Consider the following 21,381-nt stretch of genomic DNA (forward strand, 5'->3'; position numbering starts at 1 on the left):
AGTCTGATTTCTGTTCGTAAGAGTTAAAAAAAAAAAACCACCTAGCGACAGTTTGGTGTCTGTTCGCAACACGGAATGGGGTCGCACAACACTGAACACCCACTTAAAACTGCACTATAGAGGAAACACGGTGGCTGATGGAGGAGGTGGGGTGGGGGGGTGGAATACAGAAATGTAACAAATATAAACAGTACCTTGTTTTTACTTTAGACGATCGTAATACGTCAGCATTCGATAAGGTTGTTGTTTTCGATCTTCACAGGCGCCGTTGCCTCGACCAAGACAATAGGTCGAAATGTTATCGATACAGTAGTGTTTTGGTGCACGGTGCAGCGATGAAAGTAACTGTTGACCGCGTAAGATGCTCGTATAACAGTAGTAGGTGTATTTCACGCAGCATACTTATAACGACGAGCGATATGCTGGTGTTGCCGTGGTAGTGGTGAGTGAAGTATGTGACAGTGTGTGTGAGTGCGATCTAGATCGGGAACGATGAGTGGATGAAAAGTGTTTTATAAAAAAGTGCAGCATGGCTGAAGAAAATTTTATAAAAGATAATGACGTTCCACAACTAGAGGAATATGACACCGGACGCACAACTCCAGCTGCAGCTGTGTTGCCCTGGGACAGATTCTCGCGATGGATTCATTGTATATGTGTTGTTACATTCGATTTGGAACTGGGACAAGCATTAGAGGTGAGATATTTTCCAACTATATTTTCATTGTCTTCTTTAATATTATTATCCCGATCTGAGGAAATAATATCGTTTTACATATGATTTACTTCCTTTGTACAATTTGGAGCCTTTTCTGGAGTGTTGTTGCCTTTTATTATTATTATTATTATTATTATTATTATTATTATTTTGAAAACGAATGCATGTATGCGGATCAGCTGTTTACAGAAATACATTGCCTTGACGGCGGGAATATTTATACAACGAATTTATAATAGGCCAAGAACAGTGAATGAAATTCGAAGTTAAAAGTGGTCATGTAATTCATGTGCTTTACGACTGAGATAATAAATTTATTCTTGAAGTATAACAATTTTCATACAGGAGCACTTCAAGAAACCATAGGCGTTGCGATGGCGTTGATGCCATTGCCTGAGCAGAAAATGGTCTACCCTCAAGAATAAATACTATTTGATTAGAAAATAAGAATTTGGGCCTTTTTATAAGCTATTGAACTGTTGTGACGTGAACCATTGTTCATGTGAACTCCAATATTATTGAACGGTGTCTGTAAGTTTGGTTAGCACCCGCGTCTGTTTCTGCACAGATTTTTTCTGTAAAGAATTTTGTATTCGTTTCCTACAAGAAGAATTAGTCATGGTAATTCCGTAGCTTGTTAGAACTTTTGCAAGTTTCTAATTATTCACACAGAAATCTTGTTTTAGGCAGCAAATTTTTACTTCACTTTCCGTATTCATTTCCTTCTGCGACGTCCTTAATCTGAATATATATATATTTAGTTGAAATCTTGCCTAGTAATTAATTATGCACCTGGGCTACAGTATATAGTATATATTCATAAAAAATAACTTGTCCTTCAGTATCTGTGAACCAAGCATAGTTACTTAAGAAGTAAATGTATAAATCTTAAAGGTTTGTGATTCAATCTGTGTGTGAAGTAAATTAGTTGCTCCATAATTTGTATTCCACATTTAACTCTGAAGCCTGTAATAATTCGATCAGTGCTCAGGTTGAAGGAAGGTGTAGTAAAGCAGTTTTGATTTCAAAATACACGTCAGATTGAGGACAGTATTACCTTTTTACATATACATATGTTAAGGTTAGATTAGCATTGTAGGATTTCTATACAGTGGGTATCTGGTGGCAGAGTGCCATCTGTTGCCATGATTGTGGAAAGTTAGATTGATATATGTACTTGGTTCTGTAAGGGAAATCTTTCTTTGCTTTCTATTCATAAATGCATGTCAGATTTTAAGGTTTGTTGTTTCATTCAAGTCACCTCATACTCAGTAATTATAGAGACTTTCTCCAGGTCCAGTTAATGTGTTAGTGACTGTGTGCCACTCACTTTTCATAAAAAAAGATCTCTCCTAGTCTTATTATTATTGAGTTCTTCTCTGTCATTTGTTTGCATTATCTGGCCATTTTCCTAAAAGTTGCTGCAGAACTTTTTATCTTTCAGTTGATACACTGGCATAGTGCAAGTTAAAATAATTTTTAGGGCTTAGTTGTTCCTTTTGAAACTACACTATGCCCGTCATGCAATAATAGCTGAATAATACCAGGACTTGACCTCAGGAAACAGTGGTGCAGAACATTAATACTGTTGTATTATCTTAAGTGGCAGAAGTATTTGCATATTGTTGTTGTTGTCTTTAGTCTGAATGCTGGTATGATGCAATTTCCCACACTATTCCCTCATCATCTTTCAATTACAATTGCAACCTCCATCAATTTGGACCTGCTGACTATATTCATCTCATGGGCACCTCCTACAGTTCTCTCTCTCTCTCCTCTCTCTCTCTCTCTCTCTCTCTCTCTCTCTCTCCCTCTCTCCCCCCCCCCCTCTCCCCCCTGACATTCTGTGTTTTATCTCATGATATTTTTTGGACTGCACATTTTTATCTTTACAAAGATACACGAATAAGGTTACACTTCACCTTTGTTGTATAACTTGTATATACTTTTCTTTTCCCTTGCCACATTGGCTCTCACTTGAACTTCATACACTTTAACATTTGTTGTGGAAGTTATGTTGTCATGACTGAAAAAACATTGCAGAATTAGTAAAAAGTAAATGCAGACTGCTTATGAGAATTATTTATTTAGTCTGAAATAAAAGTGAATCAGCTGTCTTCAATAAAAACATACTCTTCCCATCAATTGTGGAACATTAATATTATTTCACGCCCACCCTGACAGGTAGGCCTATGTTCAGAGAAATTTTACTATGTGTGAGAGGCATGCAAGTGATATGGAATTGTGGTATTAATCCGTGACTAAATACTGAGACAGGGCCCAGTAATTTGCACAGAATCGTACAGAGAGGGTGGGGTGGGGGTGTAAGTGTTTGTGAGAAAGAGAGATTAATTAATTACCCCCAACATTATGCTTCCCTACACCACATCAAATGATACTTACAAACGCTTTGACAGAAAACATTCCCCTCTCACATTGTGCTCTCTCCCTCCCGTCTCCCCCCCCCCCCCCCTTTCCCACTCACCTCCATCGCCCCCAGTCTCCCAACCCCTTCTCCCATCTCCTAACCCCCTCTCCGTATTTAAATGCATACATCTGTGATAAAGGCAAGTTATTCAAAACCTTTACTTCGATTAAAAATACTTTTGTCACCGGTTTCGTTTGTGGATGGCACTGTGCTTATGCCCTCTCTGAGAGAAAATATTATTTCATGTTATTTTATAATCGATACATTCTGTCTCAGATATGACTTTTTGCAGAATATTCTGTCCCGAGAAATCAGTAAATGTAGATCAGTTAACCAGTTTCAATACCTTATCTCAAAGATCTTCATGTGTCTAATTTTATTATTTACTGACTTCCTGTTTTGAGGATTTTAAGATGGTTGGTTGGTTGGTTGTTTGGGGAAGGAGACCAGACAGCGAGGTCATCGGTCTCATCGGATTAGGGAAGGACGGGGAAGGAAGTCGGCCGTGCCCTTTGAAAGGAACCATCCCGGCATTTGCCTGGAGCGATTTAGGGAAATCACGGAAAACCTAAATCAGGATGGCCGGACGCGGGATTGAACCGTCGTCCTCCCGAATGCGAGGGATTTTAAGAGGGTACGTTTGAAAACAATACAGTAAATCCCGATGTGACACGCAGCATTACGTAGTTGCGGTGTATAAAATAAAAAAGGTTGCATTCAGAATAACAAGATTTGCGTGATTAGGGCGTAGTGTAAGCATGGACTCATCAGAGATTCCTTAGAGTGTTGCTTTTTTTCTCCCCAGTCTCTGAGGGGGTACTGAATTCAGGCTCGTTCACCGCGTACAGTAGTGAATAGTTCGTTCAAGTATTCTCCTCAACAGGAAAGTTATTTCGCAGTGGTCGTCCAGATTGGAGCTTATCAATAGACACGACATGCCTCCAAAACATAGAAAAGCATGCATAGAAAATTCGAGAAAACGCCCTATACCTCCCAATAATGTCGCAGAAGTCATCTGGAAGTTGCGTTGCCCAGCCCCGGGGATGAACTGAGGCATGTTAGGTATAGTACGATCAACCCTAGGTCAATTTATTGACTCCAGAACTGGCACACCCAACAAGATGTAACAGGGCCCGCAGTTAAACGTGGAATCCAACGTACAGGACGAGTTTAAACTTTTCACAGGTGCAACACATAACACTAATAGTGGTGAAAGCCACGTCTCACACCAGCTTAAAAATAGTGCGAATTGGAGTTTGAATCAGGACCTTTGAATTTGAAGTGCGGCAGTAATTAGCTGAGCCATCATTTTAAGCTAAAGTTGTGTAGTTGAGATCGCTTTCATAACTGAAACACACTGCTTTTCTGGAAGATCAGTAGTCGAATCCTTTTCTACAGTTTGTGCATGGCTTCTGCCTCAAGTCCACTCCGAAGCAAACGAGTGCGTCGTGTTAAAGTTATTTGTGATAAGAGACTGGACCGATTCCTGTCGTCTGTAGGGAATCAAAGTAGTTGCAGCCACCTTTTCACTCCCACCTGGCTTATACGTTGCGCCTGTGGTGTAACTCTAGTGTCTAGAAACCGGCGTTTGTGTAGCATGGGAAACGTTATTGGATGCATTCCAGAACATTCTTCACGAGAGTAGTGTAGGGATTATTTCAACGTAACCTGTTGTATACAAAAAATCAAAGTAAGTATTATATTCATGAAGTCGGTTAAATCACTTGTGCAACCCACTCTAGAACATTGCTGTAGTGTGTGGGACCCATATACAGATAAGAGCGGCACGAATGATCACAGGTTTCTTGACCCGCGGGAGAATGTCACAGAGATGTTGATAAAACTGAAGTGGCAGAGTCTTGAAGATAGGCGGGAACTATTCCGAGAAAGTCTACTAACAAAGCTTCAAGAACCAGCTTTAAATGGTGGCTCTAGGAGTACACTACAACCTCTTATACATCGCTCCCATAGGGATCTTGAGGACAAGATTAAATTAATTACAGCACGCACAGATACATTATTATACATGTAAATGAACATAGCCGAATCAGACTGGCAAAGATAGATAGTGGGCTTGTCCACTTCTGTTGTTTATAAACATATTCAAAATATTTACTTGTGATATGGATAAAAAGGAAATCAAATTACTCAGGACCGTAATTTCAATGTGACATGTGTTGTATTTCTAACGCTGTTAAGATGTAGCAGAATAAGGTTCTAGTGTGGTCCAACATTATTAAATGAAATACGTCCTCGTAAAGACTGTGTAAAATGAAACATCTCATGAGTTTGCATCATAAACATGTCGAAATTATGTGAACTGGTTTGTTATGATGTATCTTGTGAAATTTATAGATAATTGTAGACATGATGTTCGTCGCTCAGTCAGTAACATGACAATATTATTATAGAGTTTGTTTCGGTAACTAATCTTTTAAATATTAACCAATAATTCTGTTGGTTCAACAGTTTGACTAGGCTAATTGCACGTAAGAGTCTCCAGAGATGAATGGAAGTATTGTATTTTGATTTATTGAATAGTAAAACTGCATTCAAATTGGCTTCTGCGAATAAATCTGTGATTCATTATTGCTGATTCCGTGTCTCATTTGTACAGGACATGTATCGCTGTAAGGTTTAGTACCGAATTTACAACTCACCCAACACTGCTGCTGACTACGAATTTTCGAAAAAAATCCGAAGCAGATGATTATGCCGAGAGAAGAGTAGCCACACTTGTTTATACTTGACAAGCGCCCACACCCGAAATGTTGATTGTAGTGTGGGACAATTGGTTGAATGACTCTATTCCAATACGGCACAGCCCCCAAATTACCATAGATAGCGACCCAGAGGCGTCAGACATCCGTATGGCATCGGCATGAAACATGGTTCTCAGCTGTGTGGACTGCTTGCCTGAGACGTAAATTGGTACCCGGCCAACGCCACACTCTTCGACGATAATCAACAGGCGCCAGACAAATCCTGTGCTCTTCGGGAAGGAGAACCCGAAGCTACTGATCCAAGTCCCATTCCAGGTGTCCTGTTGCCCACCTTCATCGCGCACCACGGTGCTTGCGGGTTTCTGCTGTTCTTAATGTACGCATAAATGCCAGACTGATCGTGTGGAGCCTGATATGTACTGTCAGGGGTACCACCGTCCAGATTTCGACGGAATTTTAAGTGCTGTCCAGGGTCCCCGGTAAAGGGACTCAGGACACACATCTATCCCGCCTTGTGCCGAATTTGCGAATCATGGTTCAAATGGCTCTTAGCACTATGGGACTCAACTGCTGAGGTCATTAGTCCCCTAGAACTTAGAACTAGTTAAACCTAACTAACCTAAGGACATTACAAACATCCATGCCCGAGGCAGGATTCGAACCTGCGACCGTAGCGGTCTTGCGGTTCCAGACTGCAGCGCCTTTAACCGCACGGCCACTTCGGCTGGCGCGAATCATGTGAACGAAGAGATTGAATGATGTGTGATTTCCTCCCCCAATCACTATGCATGATTCAATATACACATTTGCCTGTTAAATCAGGGATTGTCGAGTAGTTAAGTTGCTAGCACGGTTCGGGTCCAGTACGAGCATTTAACAATGAGGAAGGATCAACATTCGGAAAAGGTGTTTCGTCATTCCTCTTATGACGCACAGTTCATCAAGTTTGTCTGTTCCGAAGAAGAAAGTTAAAAAATATGACTTTCAACAAAGACGAGTTAGAAAAAGATTTTTCCATATGGTTTATAAACGAAAACGACTCCACAGCAAAGTGTGTGATTTGTTCCGCCACTTTTTCGACACGTTCTGGTGCAACAGCAGTGTCGTAAAAATAAAAGTAACAACTTTCGTTTTGAAGCAACATTTGTCTGGAGAATGTACAGTGCACAAGAGCGATGAAGATTGTTCAAGATTGATTTGGTAGTGTATGAAGTCAAATCGGGAGCATGATCGTAAGAAACTCAACATTCGCTTTCTGAATGCTATCTACGTTTTCTGCAGCTTATTTTGCCCCTGTTTGAAACTGGAAAAGGGTTCGAGTTATTACATTTGAGTTGGACACAACAGTAAAGGATCCTAAGAGCAAGCGGCAAACAAGATAAATTCTTACGAAAAAAGTTCATGAAGGTCTGGAAGAAATACCAGAAACACAGAGGCTGAGTTTTGAAATTAATGCACAATTATTCTTGTCACTTTGCATTGATTATTTGTCGCAAAACTATGACTTTCCTGACAACAGTGTGTTCAATCTCCTTACAAGTTTGTCGCTGACAGGCAGCTGCAGTATGTTTAAAGGTTACCAACAAATTGAATCTTAACCTGACCGAACATCAATTATACAATGAATTCTGTGATTTCAGGAATGCATGTGCTGGACTTGATAAAAGCAAATCAGAAGACTAGATTTTGGTAGATTTCTTTAAGCAGCAGGCCACAATTGACATCTCCCATTCTCAATTGCACAGGCTTATACATATTTTCAGTTCCTACAAATAACTCATTTGCTGAAAGAATCTTCAGTACGATGGAGAACCTGTGGTCAAAAGAAAGAAATCGGATGTCCATGCGCTTAGTGAAAAGAGAACTTCAAACAAAAGTAAGCTTTTCAGAAAGTTATGGTGAATTTTTGAATACTATGAGAGGGGGAAGATTACTGAAAACAGCGAAGAGCAAAACGAAACATGCATTCAAAAATACAAAACAGTGATCGTGTTACTGTTGGACATTTTCTTCAAGATTTTTTATCTCCCTCTTTAATCTGAACTTTGCATTAAACTTATGATATTGCTTGTAGAAGTTCATTCCAAAATGCATTTCATCTTTAAAAACCATATCCATACATTATAATTAAGAATGAAAGCAGTAGACTTTCTTTTTTTATATTAAAAGTAAATTTTGATATGTTTAGAAATAGGTACGACGAATTGGTTGTATTACTTATGATATAAGCAGTGAACTATTAATATTTTCTTCATTCTCTTTCTACATCTACATCTATACTCGGCAAGCCACCTGACGGTGTGTGGCGGAGGGTATATCATCTCCGTAACGCTTTCGCGATTACTAAATGATCCTGTAACGAAGCGCGCTGCTCTCCGTTGGATCTTCTCAATCTCTTCTATCAACTATCTGGTACGGATCCCACACCGGTAAGCAGTATTCAAGCAGTGGGCGAACAAGTGTACCGTAACCTACTTCCTTTGTTTTCGGACTGCATTTCCTTAGGATTCTTCCAATGAATCTCAGTCTTGCATCTACTTTACCAACGATTAATTTTATATGGTCATTCCATTTTAGATCACTTCTAATGTCTACTCCTAGTAAATTTATGGAATTAACTGCTTCCAGTTGCTGACCTGTTATATTGTAGCTAAATGATAAAGGATCTTTCTTTCTATGTACTAGCAGCTCATTACACTTGTCTACATTGAGATTCAATTGCCATTCCCTGCACCATGCGTCAATTCGTTGCAGATCCTCCTGCATTTCAGTACAATTTTTCATTGTTAAAACCTCTCGATATACTAAAGCATCATCCGCAAAAAGCCTCAGTGGACTTCTGATGTTATCCACAAGGTCATTAATATATATTGTGAATCGCAACGGTCCTACGACACTCGCCTGCGGCACACCTGAAATCACTCTTACTTCGGAAGAGTTCTCTCCATTGAGAATGACATGCTGCGTTCTGTTATCTAGGAACTCTTTAATCCAATCACACAATTGGTCTGATAATCCATATGCTCTTACTTTGTTCATTAAACGACTGTGGGGAACTGTATCGAACGCCTTGCGGAAGTCAAGAAACACGGCATCTACCTGGGAACCCGTGTCCATGGCCCTCTGAGTCTCGTGGACGAATAGCGCAAGCTGGATTTCACACGATCGTCTTTTTCGAAACCCATTCTAATTTCCTACAGAGTAGATTTCTGGTCTCCAGAAAAGTCATCATACTCAAACATAATATGTGTTCCAAAATTCTACAACTGATCGACGTTAGAGGTATAGGTCTATAGTTCTGCACATCTGTTCGACGTCCCTTCTTGAAAACGGGGATGACCTGTGCCCTTTTCCAATCTTCTGGAGGGCTACGCTCTTCTAGAGACCTACGATAGGCCTTCACCGCTGCAAGAAGGGGGCAAGTTCCTTCGCGTGCTCTGTGTAAAAATCGAACAGGTATCCCATCAGGTCCAGCGGCCTTTCCTTTTTCGAGCGACTTTAATTGTTTTTCTATCCCTCTGTCATCTATTTCGATATCTAGCATTTTGTCATTTCTGCGACAATCTAGAGAATGAACTACAGTGCAGTCTTCCTCTGCGAAACAGCTTTGGAAAAAGACATTTTGTTTTGATTCACCTACCGCTTTGACATAAGACCAAAATTTCTTAGGATTTTCTGCCAAGTCAGTTCATAGAACTTTACTTCCGAAGTCATTGGACGACTACGCATAGCCCTCCTGACACCATATTTCGCTTCGTGTAATTTTTGTTTGTCTGCAAGGCTTTGTCTATGTTTGTTTGCTGTGAAGTTCCCTTTGCTTCCTTTGCAGTTTTCTAACTTGATCGTGGAGGTGTCCAGTCAGGGTTTCTTGAAAGGTGGCATTCCTGAGTATTGTCAGTGCCGACACAGCTCTCCCAGTTACCTCCTAAAGAGCAGTGCGCAGCTCTGTTGCATTCTGCTCGTGGTAACAAGAAGCCAAAATTTTTAAGTAGTAGTCATCAGCTGGTTTCGGTGACCGGGGGCTACTACGACGAGGCACATCTTCAGTTTGCGTGTCTCACGATAAGAGTTGAAGGTTCGAATGACGCCGCTGTGGTGTGGGCAAATTCCGTGGGCAACTTCATGTGCTGACAACTCTTCTTCCCTTAACGTGACACTGTATGGCCTAAGCTTGGCACAGCACTTTGACCCATGTAGACGGAGACGGAGTGCAATCTACTGAGAATGCAGTTTTACTTTTGCCTCCGTTATACAGGTGGCTGCACTACATTCCGAGCTTCTCCGCAGTGTTTCATGAAGTGAGGGTATCTGACACAGTTGATGGTGATCCGTCCGTTGGGTGGGAACGTTAAGCTCAGCGGCCATCTTGGTGCCATTCGAAATAAATCGGCTATGTGCCAGCATCGGATTTCACCTCTCCCTTCCCTTCACCGATAACAGCACAAACCCAACACTACTCTGTACAAGCAATGATCACTGCCACCCTTGGTGTGGCCGAGCGGTTCTAGGCGCTTCAGTCTGGAACCGCGCGACCGCTACTGTCGCAGATTCGAATCCTGCCTCGGGCATGGATGTGTTTGATGTCCTTAGGTTAGTTAGGTTTAAGTAGTTCTAAGTTCTAGGGGACTGATGACCTCAGATGTTAAGTCCTATAGTGCTCAGAGCCATTTGAACTGCCACCCACACGACACAGATACACGCGTGACACACAATGGCAGGTCGGTGGAAGACAATGGAAAAACACCTCCACCAGGACCTTGCCTACATTGACGATGCAAGAGTCCTGCGTCTACTTCCCTGCACTCATTCTCTGGGTGTGGAACTATTTTGGCTCGATACAGGTTACTGCACGTGGCGATCTGCCGTTTTCAGAAGAATATTCCGATACAGAAAAGAAACCACATCAATTATGCCCGTCATAAGAGTGAAACTAAACCTTTTGTGGGTAGTTTATGTAAATGACGTGGTGGACAACATCAGAAGTCCATGAGACTTCGGGAGGACGACGGTTCAATCCAGCCTCCGGCCATCCTGATTTAAGTTTTCCGTGATTTCCTTAAATCGCTTCAGGCAAATGCTGGGATGGTTCCTTTGACAGGGCACGCCGCCTTCCTTCCCCATCCTTCCCTAATCCGATGAGACTGATGACCTCGCTGTTTGGTCTCTTCCCCCAAATCAATCCAATCCGGGAGCGTGCTGAAAAGTAAGGCCCCTGACTCTTTAACGTGAAAACTCTTAAAGCTTTTAAAATAAAACAAAAGTTATTAACATTCTACATTTTAATTCTCCATCTCTACATATTTCTCAACTTAGTCACCCTGGCGACGAACGCGTCCCTCCAAACTAGTGGGCAGCGCGGTCTCGGGCGTCTTGTCACGGTCCGCGCGGCTCCCTCCGTCGGAGGTTCGAGTCTTCCCTTCGGCATGGGTGTGTGCGTTGTCCATAGTGTAAGTTAATTTAAGTTAGATTAAGTAGTGTGTAAGCTTAGGGACCGATGACCTAAGCAGTTTGGTCCTATAAGATCTTACCACAAATTTACGTTTTTTTACAAACGAGAGAACGAGGGGACTTTTTGTTGATACCGTCAGTGTAGAATCTTTGACTTTGTTGAGGCAACCACAATTTCTTCTCTGCTTGCACCACTTCATCGCTATCAAAGTGAAGTCCTCGAAAACGTTCTTTAAGTTCTGGAAACAGATGAAAACCGGATGCTGCGAAGTCGGGGCTGTAAGGAGGATAATCGATGGCAGTGAACCCAAGGCGTCGGATTGTTGCAGATCTCGCAGCGCTTGTGTGTGGTCTGGCACTGTCATGCTGAAGGAGAGGGTGTTCCATCTTTGGACGAACTCTTCGAACTCGAAACTCGATTACGGCACTCTGTTTCTCAGCACCGACATAGTTACGTTACACACACCACATTACACACTAAGCTTAGGAGACCTCTAGGGGCAGGGGACCGCAAATGTGTAGACACGAAGAATAAAAATAAACAATGTTAGTAACGTTTGTTTTACTTAAAAATTTTCAAGAGTTTTCACAAAAAATCGGCGGTATTACTTTTCAACACGCTCACGTAACGGTAGAAAACAGTAGCAAAGTGTCGGAAGACCTCCAGAAGATGACGTTTGGGGACCTCGAACGCCTCTCCGTATGTCTCGATTTAAAGAAAGTATCACACATATAAATAAACCGTCTTTCAATTAGTGCAAGCCCAGCACCTCACCCTATGCTACTGATGTTTTAGACACTGCAGCGTAAACGCAGTCTACTCACTACTACCGCTATCAGTTTGTCTGTTAAAAAGAGTGATGCTTAAAATGAATGGCGCAATGGTCGTAGCTTTGGATTCGTATTCTGAAGGAACATGTTTCAAATCCCTGTTGAGCCATTCAGACGTGTATATACCTAAATGAGTGCTTAATTTCGGTCGGAACGGCGTTCTGGCACCTCCCAGGGATTTTTTAAATTCACTGAAAGAAGTCGGCACGGGAGATTGAAAATAGTACACGTGTATTAAATCGCAGCATAATACAACTCAGTGAGTAGGATACAAATAACATTTAAAGCATTTACTAAGCATTTAACTTCATGTCACATCCTGCTTTGTTTTTCCTAACTCATAAGGAAGCCGGAATTGTACGTGACCCCTGATGGGCCATGAATATCTTCATTCATCTTTAAATGCTTTATTAATGAATACTGGTCACGCGTTCACCGAGCAGATTCTATACATCTGCTTGAACGTTGCAACTGGCAGCAGTTGAAAACACGAAAGTCACGAAGACTACCGACTTGTAACGATATTTATTCGAGCAGAACTAGGGAGCAAAGTGACAGCTACGGGGACATGTTGGCCCTGTTATTTATATTAAATCTCGTGGTTTTATCGTTTTGATTTAAGGAATTGTGTTTTAAAACCTGAGTTTCGAAACAATATTTGGCAACAAATGATTTCTCACTGCAAGTGTTATTACAAGTTTTAAAAAATCGAAACTTGTGATTTCTTTGACAGGAAGGGGTTGAAATTTTAGAAATTAAGTGCTGCCTAAAGTCACTTGAGATTAACTCGATAATCCGTCAGCAGGCCCGGGCCGTTTATTTCCAAATAATTGTTCAATAATACGCTTTTCGCGTATTTTGCCTATTATTTTCTTTCTATTTAGACGAGATCTTATACGGTCTGCAGTGAAGACCTTGATGCTGGGAAGATGGGCTCACACAGAAGACCGGCCGCCGTGGCAGAGCGGTTGTAGGCGCTTCAGTCTGGAACCGCGCGCCTGCTACGGTCGCAGGTTCGAATCCTGCCTCGGGCCTGGATGTGTGTGATGTCCTTTGGTTAGTTAAGTTTAAGTAGTTCTAAGTTCTAGGGGACTGATGACCACAGATGTTAAGTCCCATAGTGCTTAGCCATTTGAACCACACAGAAGAAATTAGCATATGATTTCGAGATATGTTTATTGTATGTTGGTCGCACCACTGTCATTACTTTATGTAAATCAACTAAAGAATACGTTGTAGAGCGCTCAGAAGCAGTTATCCACACGTTAAACGCTACACAAGACTTCTCACCGCTGCCGATAACGGGAAACTAAAGATACACAAAGTGATAAACGACGAATTAGATTTTCACTAGAGAGGAGTAACCACATATAAAATTTCCGAATCTTTGCAGTGGAACACCAGTGTCGCCACATGCAAGATTATGTCGCCAAAAAGTAATGAGAATAAAATTCCTAAAACCTTAGTAAAGTCTTATCGCTGCCACCCGTCTGCAAACACGAAAGCGTTCTATACGCAACATATGCCGGGAAGCTATATATTCGCACTAGGTGTATGAACTTTTGTATCTGCCTAAGAACGTCGTAAGGAGGCTGTAGTTTGGTATAGTGGCTTACATTGTGCATAGAATTTTTAAAATAGTGAATTATTGCATTTTATTCAAATGGTTCAAATGGCTCTGAGCACTATGGGACTCAACTGCTGAGGTTATTAGTCCCCTAGAACTTAGAACTAGTTAAACCTAACTAACCTAAGGACATCACACACATCCATGCCCGAGGCAGGATTCGAACCTGCGACCGTAGCGGTCTCGCGGTTCCAGACGCAGCGCCAGAACCGCGCGGCCACTTCGGCCGGCTTGCATTTTATTAATCGTAAAAGATAATAACACCTAGTCACAGAGTTGAATAATCGTGACTGGAACAAATCACTTCGTACAAGTATCTTTTCAATTAATGCCAGGCTATGCAGTCAAACGCGATTACAGATTAGTGATTAGAAGTAAAGTGGTATGCATCAGGTCCTTGACCAGATAAATTGCAAAGCACTGTTGGACAAAAACAGTGAATCAGCCCAGTCGTAAAAAAAAAAAAAAAAAATAGTATCACTCTTGGCTAGGGTGATACAAGTACAGGGTTATTACAAATGATTGAAGCGATTTCACAGCTCTACAATAACTTTATTATTTGAGATATTTTCACAATGCTTTGCACACACATACAAAAACTCAAAAAGTTTTTTTAGGCATTCACAAATGTTCGATATGTGCCCCTTTAGTGATTCGGCAGACATCAAGCCGATAATCAAGTTCCTCCCACACTCGGCGCAGCGTGTCCCCATCAATGAGTTCGAAAGCATCGTTGATGCGAGCTCGCAGTTCTGGCACGTTTCTTGGTAGAGGAGGTTTAAACACTGAATCTTTCACATAACCCCACAGAAAGAAATCGCATGGGGTTAAGTCGGGAGAGCGTGGAGGCCATGACATGAATTGCTGATCATGATCTCCACCACGACCGATCCATCGGTTTTCCAATCTCCTGTTTAAGAAATGCCGAACATCATGATGGAAGTGCGGTGGAGCACCATCCTGTTGAAAGATGAAGTCGGCGCTGTCGGTCTCCAGTTGTGGCATGAGCCAATTTTCCAGCATGTCCAGATACACGTGTCCTGTAACGTTTTTTTCGCAGAAGAAAAAGGGGCCGTAAACTTTAAACCGTGAGATTGCACAAAACACGTAAACTTTTGGTGAATTGCGAATTTGCTGCACGAATGCGTGAGGATTCTCTGCCACCCAGATTCGCACATTGTGTCTGTTCACTTCACCATTAAGAAAAAATGTTGCTTCATCACTGAAAACAAGTTTCGCACTGAACGCACCCTCTTCCATGAGCTGTTGCAACCGCGCCGAAAATTCAAAGCGTTTGACTTTGTCATCGGGTGTCAGGGCTTGTAGCAATTGTAAACGGTAAGGCTTCTGCTTTAGCCTTCCAAACCGTCGGCTGTGGTACGTTTAGCTCCCTGCTTGATTTATTCGTCGACTTCCGCGGGCTACGCGTGAAACTTGCCCGCACGCGTTCAACCGTTTCTTCGCTCACTGCAGGCCGACCTGTTGATTTCCCCTTACAGAGGCATCCAGAAGCTTTAAACTGCGCATACCATTGCCGAATGGAGTTAGCAGTTGGTGGATCTTTGTTGTACTTCGTCCTGAAGTGTCGTTGCACTGTTATGACTGACTGATGTGAGTGCAGTTCAAGCACGACATACGCTTTCTCGGCTCCTGTCGCCATTTTGTCTCACATCGCTCTCGAGCGCTCTGGCAGCAGAAACCTGAAGTGCGGCTTCAGCCGAACAAAACTTTATGAGTTTTTCCACGTATCTGTAGTGTGTCGTGACCATATGTCAATGAATGGAGCTACAGTGAATTTATGAAATCGCTTCAATCATTTGTAATAGCCCTGTATACAGTTGAAGTTCCCAACTAATATGTCTACTTCATTGACAAAAAGCTGGAGTTTTGTCATTGGCATCAGTACTTAATTTTTATAAAATACCTAGTTTTTTAGTCGGTTTATATGCCTCTGCTTGGAAGTGACTAGTTGCTGTTTGTCGACATAAAAGTTTTCTCGGAATAGTACCGCGTCATAATGTACAAACTACTGCTGCTGGAGAAAAACCAACGTTTCGGCCACGATTGCAGCGGCCTTCTTCTGGGTCTACAGCAGCAGTAGTTTTTACATTATGACGCGGTACTATACCCAGAAAACTCTTATGTCGACTGACTCTGGCCGCGGAAGCCTACGCAATTATATAGTTGCTGTTTATTTACTGTCTTGTTTAGGTAATGCTTTTTCGTCTCTCTAATTGTTTTCATATTTTGAGAACGTCAATATAGTGTCATCTGACTTGGTAATGTCGTTTCAAGCTGTCAAAGCACCAGTTACATGACCCAACTTGAGCCAACGTCCGTTGCGAATAGTCGTCAGTGCTCCAGTAGCTCGTTCTCGAATGAGCGATACCCAGAGCTGCCATACTTATATTGTATCTAGCCACAGTTCGGGTTGGTAGTTTATTACTTGTTGTATAGTTCAAATGGCTCTGAGCACTATGTGACTTAACATCGGAGGTCATCAGTCCCCTAGAACTTAGAACTACTTAAACCTGACTAACCTAAGGACATCACACACATCCATGCCCGACGCAGGATTCGAACCTGCGACCGTAGCAGTTGCGCGGTTCCGGACTGAAGCGCCTAGAACCGCTCGGCCACCGCGGCCAGCTGTTGTATAGTTGATCCGGTCGGTTCGCACTCTCGTTGGAGTGTAGTAGCACGGTTATCCCTCTACGCTCCAAAACTAGGTTTGAGATCTTGCATATTGCTGCGGGTTCACTTGATACAGCACGGGACGCATCATCTGTTCTAGGCCCAAGGCCAATCTGCCCACAAGGTTGGGTTGTTTGGGGGGAAGTGACCAAACAATGAGGTCATCGGTCTCATCGGACTAGGCAAGGACGTGGAAGGAAGTCGGCCGTGCCCTTTCAAACGAACCAACCCGGCATTTGCGTGGAGCAACTTAGGGAAATCACAGGAAACCTAAATCAGGATGGCCGGTCGCGAGATTGAACCGTCGTTCACCCCAATGCAAATCCAGTGTGCTAATCACTGCGCCACCTGGCTCGGTAATCTGCCTACAGGCTCTGGACAAGCACTGACGATGAATTGGACGATTATTGGGATCTCCAAATTTAGGCGAGTTATGGGGATCGTCTGGGAAATACCTGGCAAGTTGTGACCGTGATGCATGAAGTATCCTTAGATACACACCGAAAAGTGGCTTGCTGAGTAGAGACGTAGTTTTAGATATTCGCATCGATTTCTTCACCTCAAGTTATTAGTTCGTAATGGTTCATAATCTATTACACCCTAAGTTTGTGGTAGAATGGTACTGACTGAGCGCTCTTGAAGGACATGTTGTCGAGCTGCCTTACCCTTTACGTTTCTGCTCTCTATTGTTTCGGTGCAGGAAAGAAGTAATGTACGCTGTATTGCGATGAAATTTTCCACACGCCAGGAAATATGTGAAAGCCAATTGTTTGTTTTGGAATACGGGGCGAGATATATGTTGAAGGAAGGCCATGGTTTTTCCCTCCGCGTCTTCCAGCGCGTAACAACAATTTTGGTTTTGGAACATTTGGTATTTGTAATGGTGTAGATAGATCACGAGAAAACGCACCGCACCAGTAAGCCTGCCATTAGTTCAGTCTCACCGCCTGCCTGTATACATAATGAGACCACAGTCGTATGCGGGCATCGCTATAACGCAAGGTAATCGAGCGACCTGTCGCCAGTCTGCAGGACATTCACTGTGTTCCTGCGTCCTATGCTGCACGGGGCTCGAAACTATGCTACTCAAAGCTACATTACTGCATACAATCGTGATTTAAAAAAAAGACACTAAATTGGTGGTATTAAATACACATGAACTCTGCATGGCACCGGAAGGCACTGAAGTGTCTATAGAAAATCCTGGGGAAAAAAAAAGACAATGACTGAAGCAGAAGAAATGAATTAAAATTTGTGCTACGGCCGGGACTCGAACCCGGGTCTTCTTGTTAAGTAGGCAGAAATGCTAACCATTACGCCACCGCAACACTATCGTCAATATTGCTGCAAGAAGTATCCAAGTCGAGTGCCCTCCCCACTACAAATTTCAGTTCATATCTTCAGGTTATTTTCCTCTTACATTGTCACTACTGCCAGGGCTCTCCGGCATTGGAATAGCACCCCAGCGTTGGACGTAATGGTTAGCATTTCTGCCTAGTAAACAAGAAGCCCCGGGTTCCAGTCCCGGCTGTAGCACAAATTTTAATTCATTTATTCTGCTTCAGTCATTATCATAGATAAAGAAGACACTTAAATGTCTAAGGGAAAAATTTAATTATAAAAAAAATATGCGTATGCGACAGAATTACATGCCGCTATACAGTACTTGTTTGCGTAATATAAAATATGAAAGTGCCAAATCGACTATAAATGTTGTGTTCATTGAGCAAATACTGCAGTATCTTGTGAACGAATTAGTGTTACCTACAAATCTCAAATGGTCAAATGGCTCTGAGCACTATGGGACTCAACATCTGAGGTCATCAGTCCCCTAGGACTTAGAACTACTTAAACCTAACTAACCTAAGGACATCACACACATCCATGCCCGAGGCAGGATTCGAACCTGCAACCGTAGGGGTCGCGCGGTTCCGGACTACATATCTCATGTAGGAGTATTTGTATGTACTGGTATGACAGAACTTTTGTTGCCGGGCACGTACACGAAGTTGCCTAACACATACCGCAGCCATTTTCTGGGCGAAAAATATCCTTCGTGGATGCATAGAGTTAATGGAGAATATGAAACCATAAGACATAATATTGGATATAAGCAAATTCAAACACGTCTCCTCGTCTGTGCCACGACATGCTGTTGCTGATTATGATGATGATGAATATATGGCATTTCTTTTGTGTATAAGATTATGAATTCCAAAAAAGTTTCCCATTTATATTCAGATGTTCAAATCTGAATGATTATAAGACAATCGCGTATTAGTAAAACTGTATGTTTTGTTGCAGTTAAAGAGGGAATATGGTTTCCGTATCCGACCTACAGGTGTTATTTGCTAAATTATTCACATTACATTCCACGTCTTTCTAAATGGCAATTTCATGTCAAAAATTCTGTACGTCTAAGAAAAATATGTTTAGTGGCAGACCATTAATGCGTTTCAAGAAGAAATCACTTTTTAATATCCCCCCCCTCTCTCTCTCTCACCCAATCTCTCTCTCAGTTACATTTTAAAAAAGTAAAATGAATGCATTTGCTAGTTGAGCTGTATCTTATTTACCGAACAGATTTTTAGCCATTTATCATACAAGTGTGTTGTAACATGTATGCTGAACACAGCAAGATTATACTGTCGTGTCTGTACAGTCAGAGGCCACGTGTCCTTTGTCAACTGAAATAAAACGTAGTTTGAATGTGTGCACTTCAGTATGTAATCATCGCGTGCGTACCAAATCGTTACAAATGTTATTGTGTGTGTGGTTACAGAATATTCAGATGTCTGTTTCGTTGTGGTTTTGTAGCGAATCTATAGATTTTCCGAATTAAAATAAGAATGCGTCAGACTAGTGCACTTTAGTTAGTTTCCTGCTGACTTTCCACCTGGAGTCATTTTCATATCAAGTGAGAAACTGCGTTATACATCCCAATTAAAATCAAAAGGTTAGTTCAGTCTCTACATGCCGGTCTCACGGAGCCGACGAAATTATTTGTAGATACAAAATGACACTGTCATGTAAAGCGTACAGTGAGTCCAAAAAGTATTCGTCTACCTGTATATCTTAAAAAAATCTGTGCTACATGAAAGAAGCGAATACAAAATCTTAGTAACCTTAGTAATTCATATTCATTCAAAAACAAGGAAGAAAATACATTGGCGATAACAAGATTAACGAAATAGAAAATTTCGTACAAAAGCTACTTCATAAAGTATTCGTCCACTCATGTCTTTTGACATTTAGAGCCTAAAAGAATCGTTCTAATTACAAAAATTGCTATTTTGTGGAGTTTCCCTTTGCAGTTATTAGTGGCTGCAGTTGTCTGGGCATAGAGCTGACGAAGTTTGCTGTCACAGAGGATGGAATTTTGTCCCATTCTTCGTGAAGAGCTTGTTTTTAGTCTGTCTTGTTAGAAGTTTGTCTTTATGTGATGATCGCTTCCAGCACTTTCCAAAGGTATTCAATGGGATTGATATCTTGGCTCTGAGGAGGGGTACTGAGTTGTTTCGGTATGTTGTATAGGAGCCACATCATCGTATTTACAGCCGTATGCTTCGGGTCATTGTCCTCTTAAAAGACGTAATGCCCTCGGGGACCTAATTTTTTGGCACTAGCGTTAACATTTTCCTATAAGATGTTATACGTTTTGTGACCTGTCGTATCGTCTGTAAACTGCAGTTTTCCAACAACTGCACCACTCATACACCCCCACACAATTGGGGAACCCACCTGGGTACAAAGATTCTGCACCATGTCAGTGTGTTTTTCTTTTGCCACTTCATTCGCCTGCCACCTGACTCGAATATGTTATATTTACTTATATAATACTATTCCAGAAGTCTTCCTTTTTGAATCTATGTTCCTGGGCGAGCGCTGATTTTAGGATTTTTCTTGATTATCCTCGCGATAAACCTCACGTTTGCATCAGTCTGTGAGTAAGGGCGTCCTGTCCGTGACTGGTTTCTCAATGATTTTGGTACGCAAAACTGACTACTTTAGTGACCGCGTAAGAGGATTAGCGTAGAATAATTTTTTTTTTTCCGGTTTGGATCTTCTCATTACCCATACGGCCAATGGTGCAAACTGCACTGTCCCGGCGCCGCATAAAACAACGACGGCTGGCAGACTATAGTTGCGGACTATTGTCGCTAGTGTGTGCCGTGATTTAGCATTAAGGTGCTGTCCCAGGTAGAATTTTAGATATATCCATATGGTGGACAAATCCTTTATGAAGCAGTTTTAGTAAAAAAATTTGTTAACCTTGTTGCCCCTGTGAAAGTATTTAGTTCCTTTTTCTCTATACAGATGATTTACTGGGCTGCTTTCCACAGGACTGGCTCTTCACATTTTGTATTCGCTTATTATCACGTGCCACAGACTTAGTTTTTCTTAAATAAATATGCGGCTAGACGAATACCTTTTGGACTCGCTGTATTGAGGAACGGTTTAAAATGACACGTCAAAGTGAAATGTAAATAGAGACTTTAACCATTTGACTGGTCTTAAGGTTTGCGAGCCCATCCTGTGTCGCTTTCTCGACGTTAATGCCATTAGGCGGCGAATACAGAGCGCTGGTGAGTGGGTGAAAGTGAGGGGCGGGCAAGAATCCCACGCGGGGTCAGTGCCACTGCCGTGACACTGTCTGCGCACTTTCGCCTTGCAATAACAGCGTGTCTGTCTGCCTACCACAGTCAAGTTTTTCTGATGTAGTGTACTAAGTGTTATAACCCTTACAGTTTCAGAGGGAACTAGGCAAATATAAGAGCTTAAATGACGGCACCGTAGCCAGTCAAGGGAATTAACTTAAATAGACTAAGAGGAACGAAACGACTGCAGCCTCAGGTGACACAAATTGTGTCAGAACCGAATTCGACTTCGTAGAAAGTCATCATCAGACACA

At 42.0% G+C, this 21,381-nt stretch overlaps 1 protein-coding gene across 2 annotated transcripts in view; it reads left to right on the forward strand.

Annotated features, from left to right (window-relative positions):
* Window positions 1-330: 330 nt before the first annotated feature.
* The window catches only part of LOC126248705 (protein DENND6B), a 218,310-nt gene continuing 197,259 nt past the window's right edge, over window positions 331-21,381 (forward strand). The window contains exon 1 of one of the 2 annotated variants that reach the window (XM_049949995.1): window positions 331-697. In XM_049949995.1, coding sequence (XP_049805952.1) covers window positions 530-697 — 168 coding nt within the window. In that variant the 5' untranslated portion in view covers window positions 331-529. The remainder of the gene's footprint in view (window positions 698-21,381) is intronic. The other variant, XR_007545526.1, reaches the window with a different exon arrangement.

Source organism: Schistocerca nitens, chromosome 3 (genome assembly GCF_023898315.1).
Source record: "Schistocerca nitens isolate TAMUIC-IGC-003100 chromosome 3, iqSchNite1.1, whole genome shotgun sequence".
Taxonomy (NCBI): domain Eukaryota; kingdom Metazoa; phylum Arthropoda; class Insecta; order Orthoptera; family Acrididae; genus Schistocerca; species Schistocerca nitens.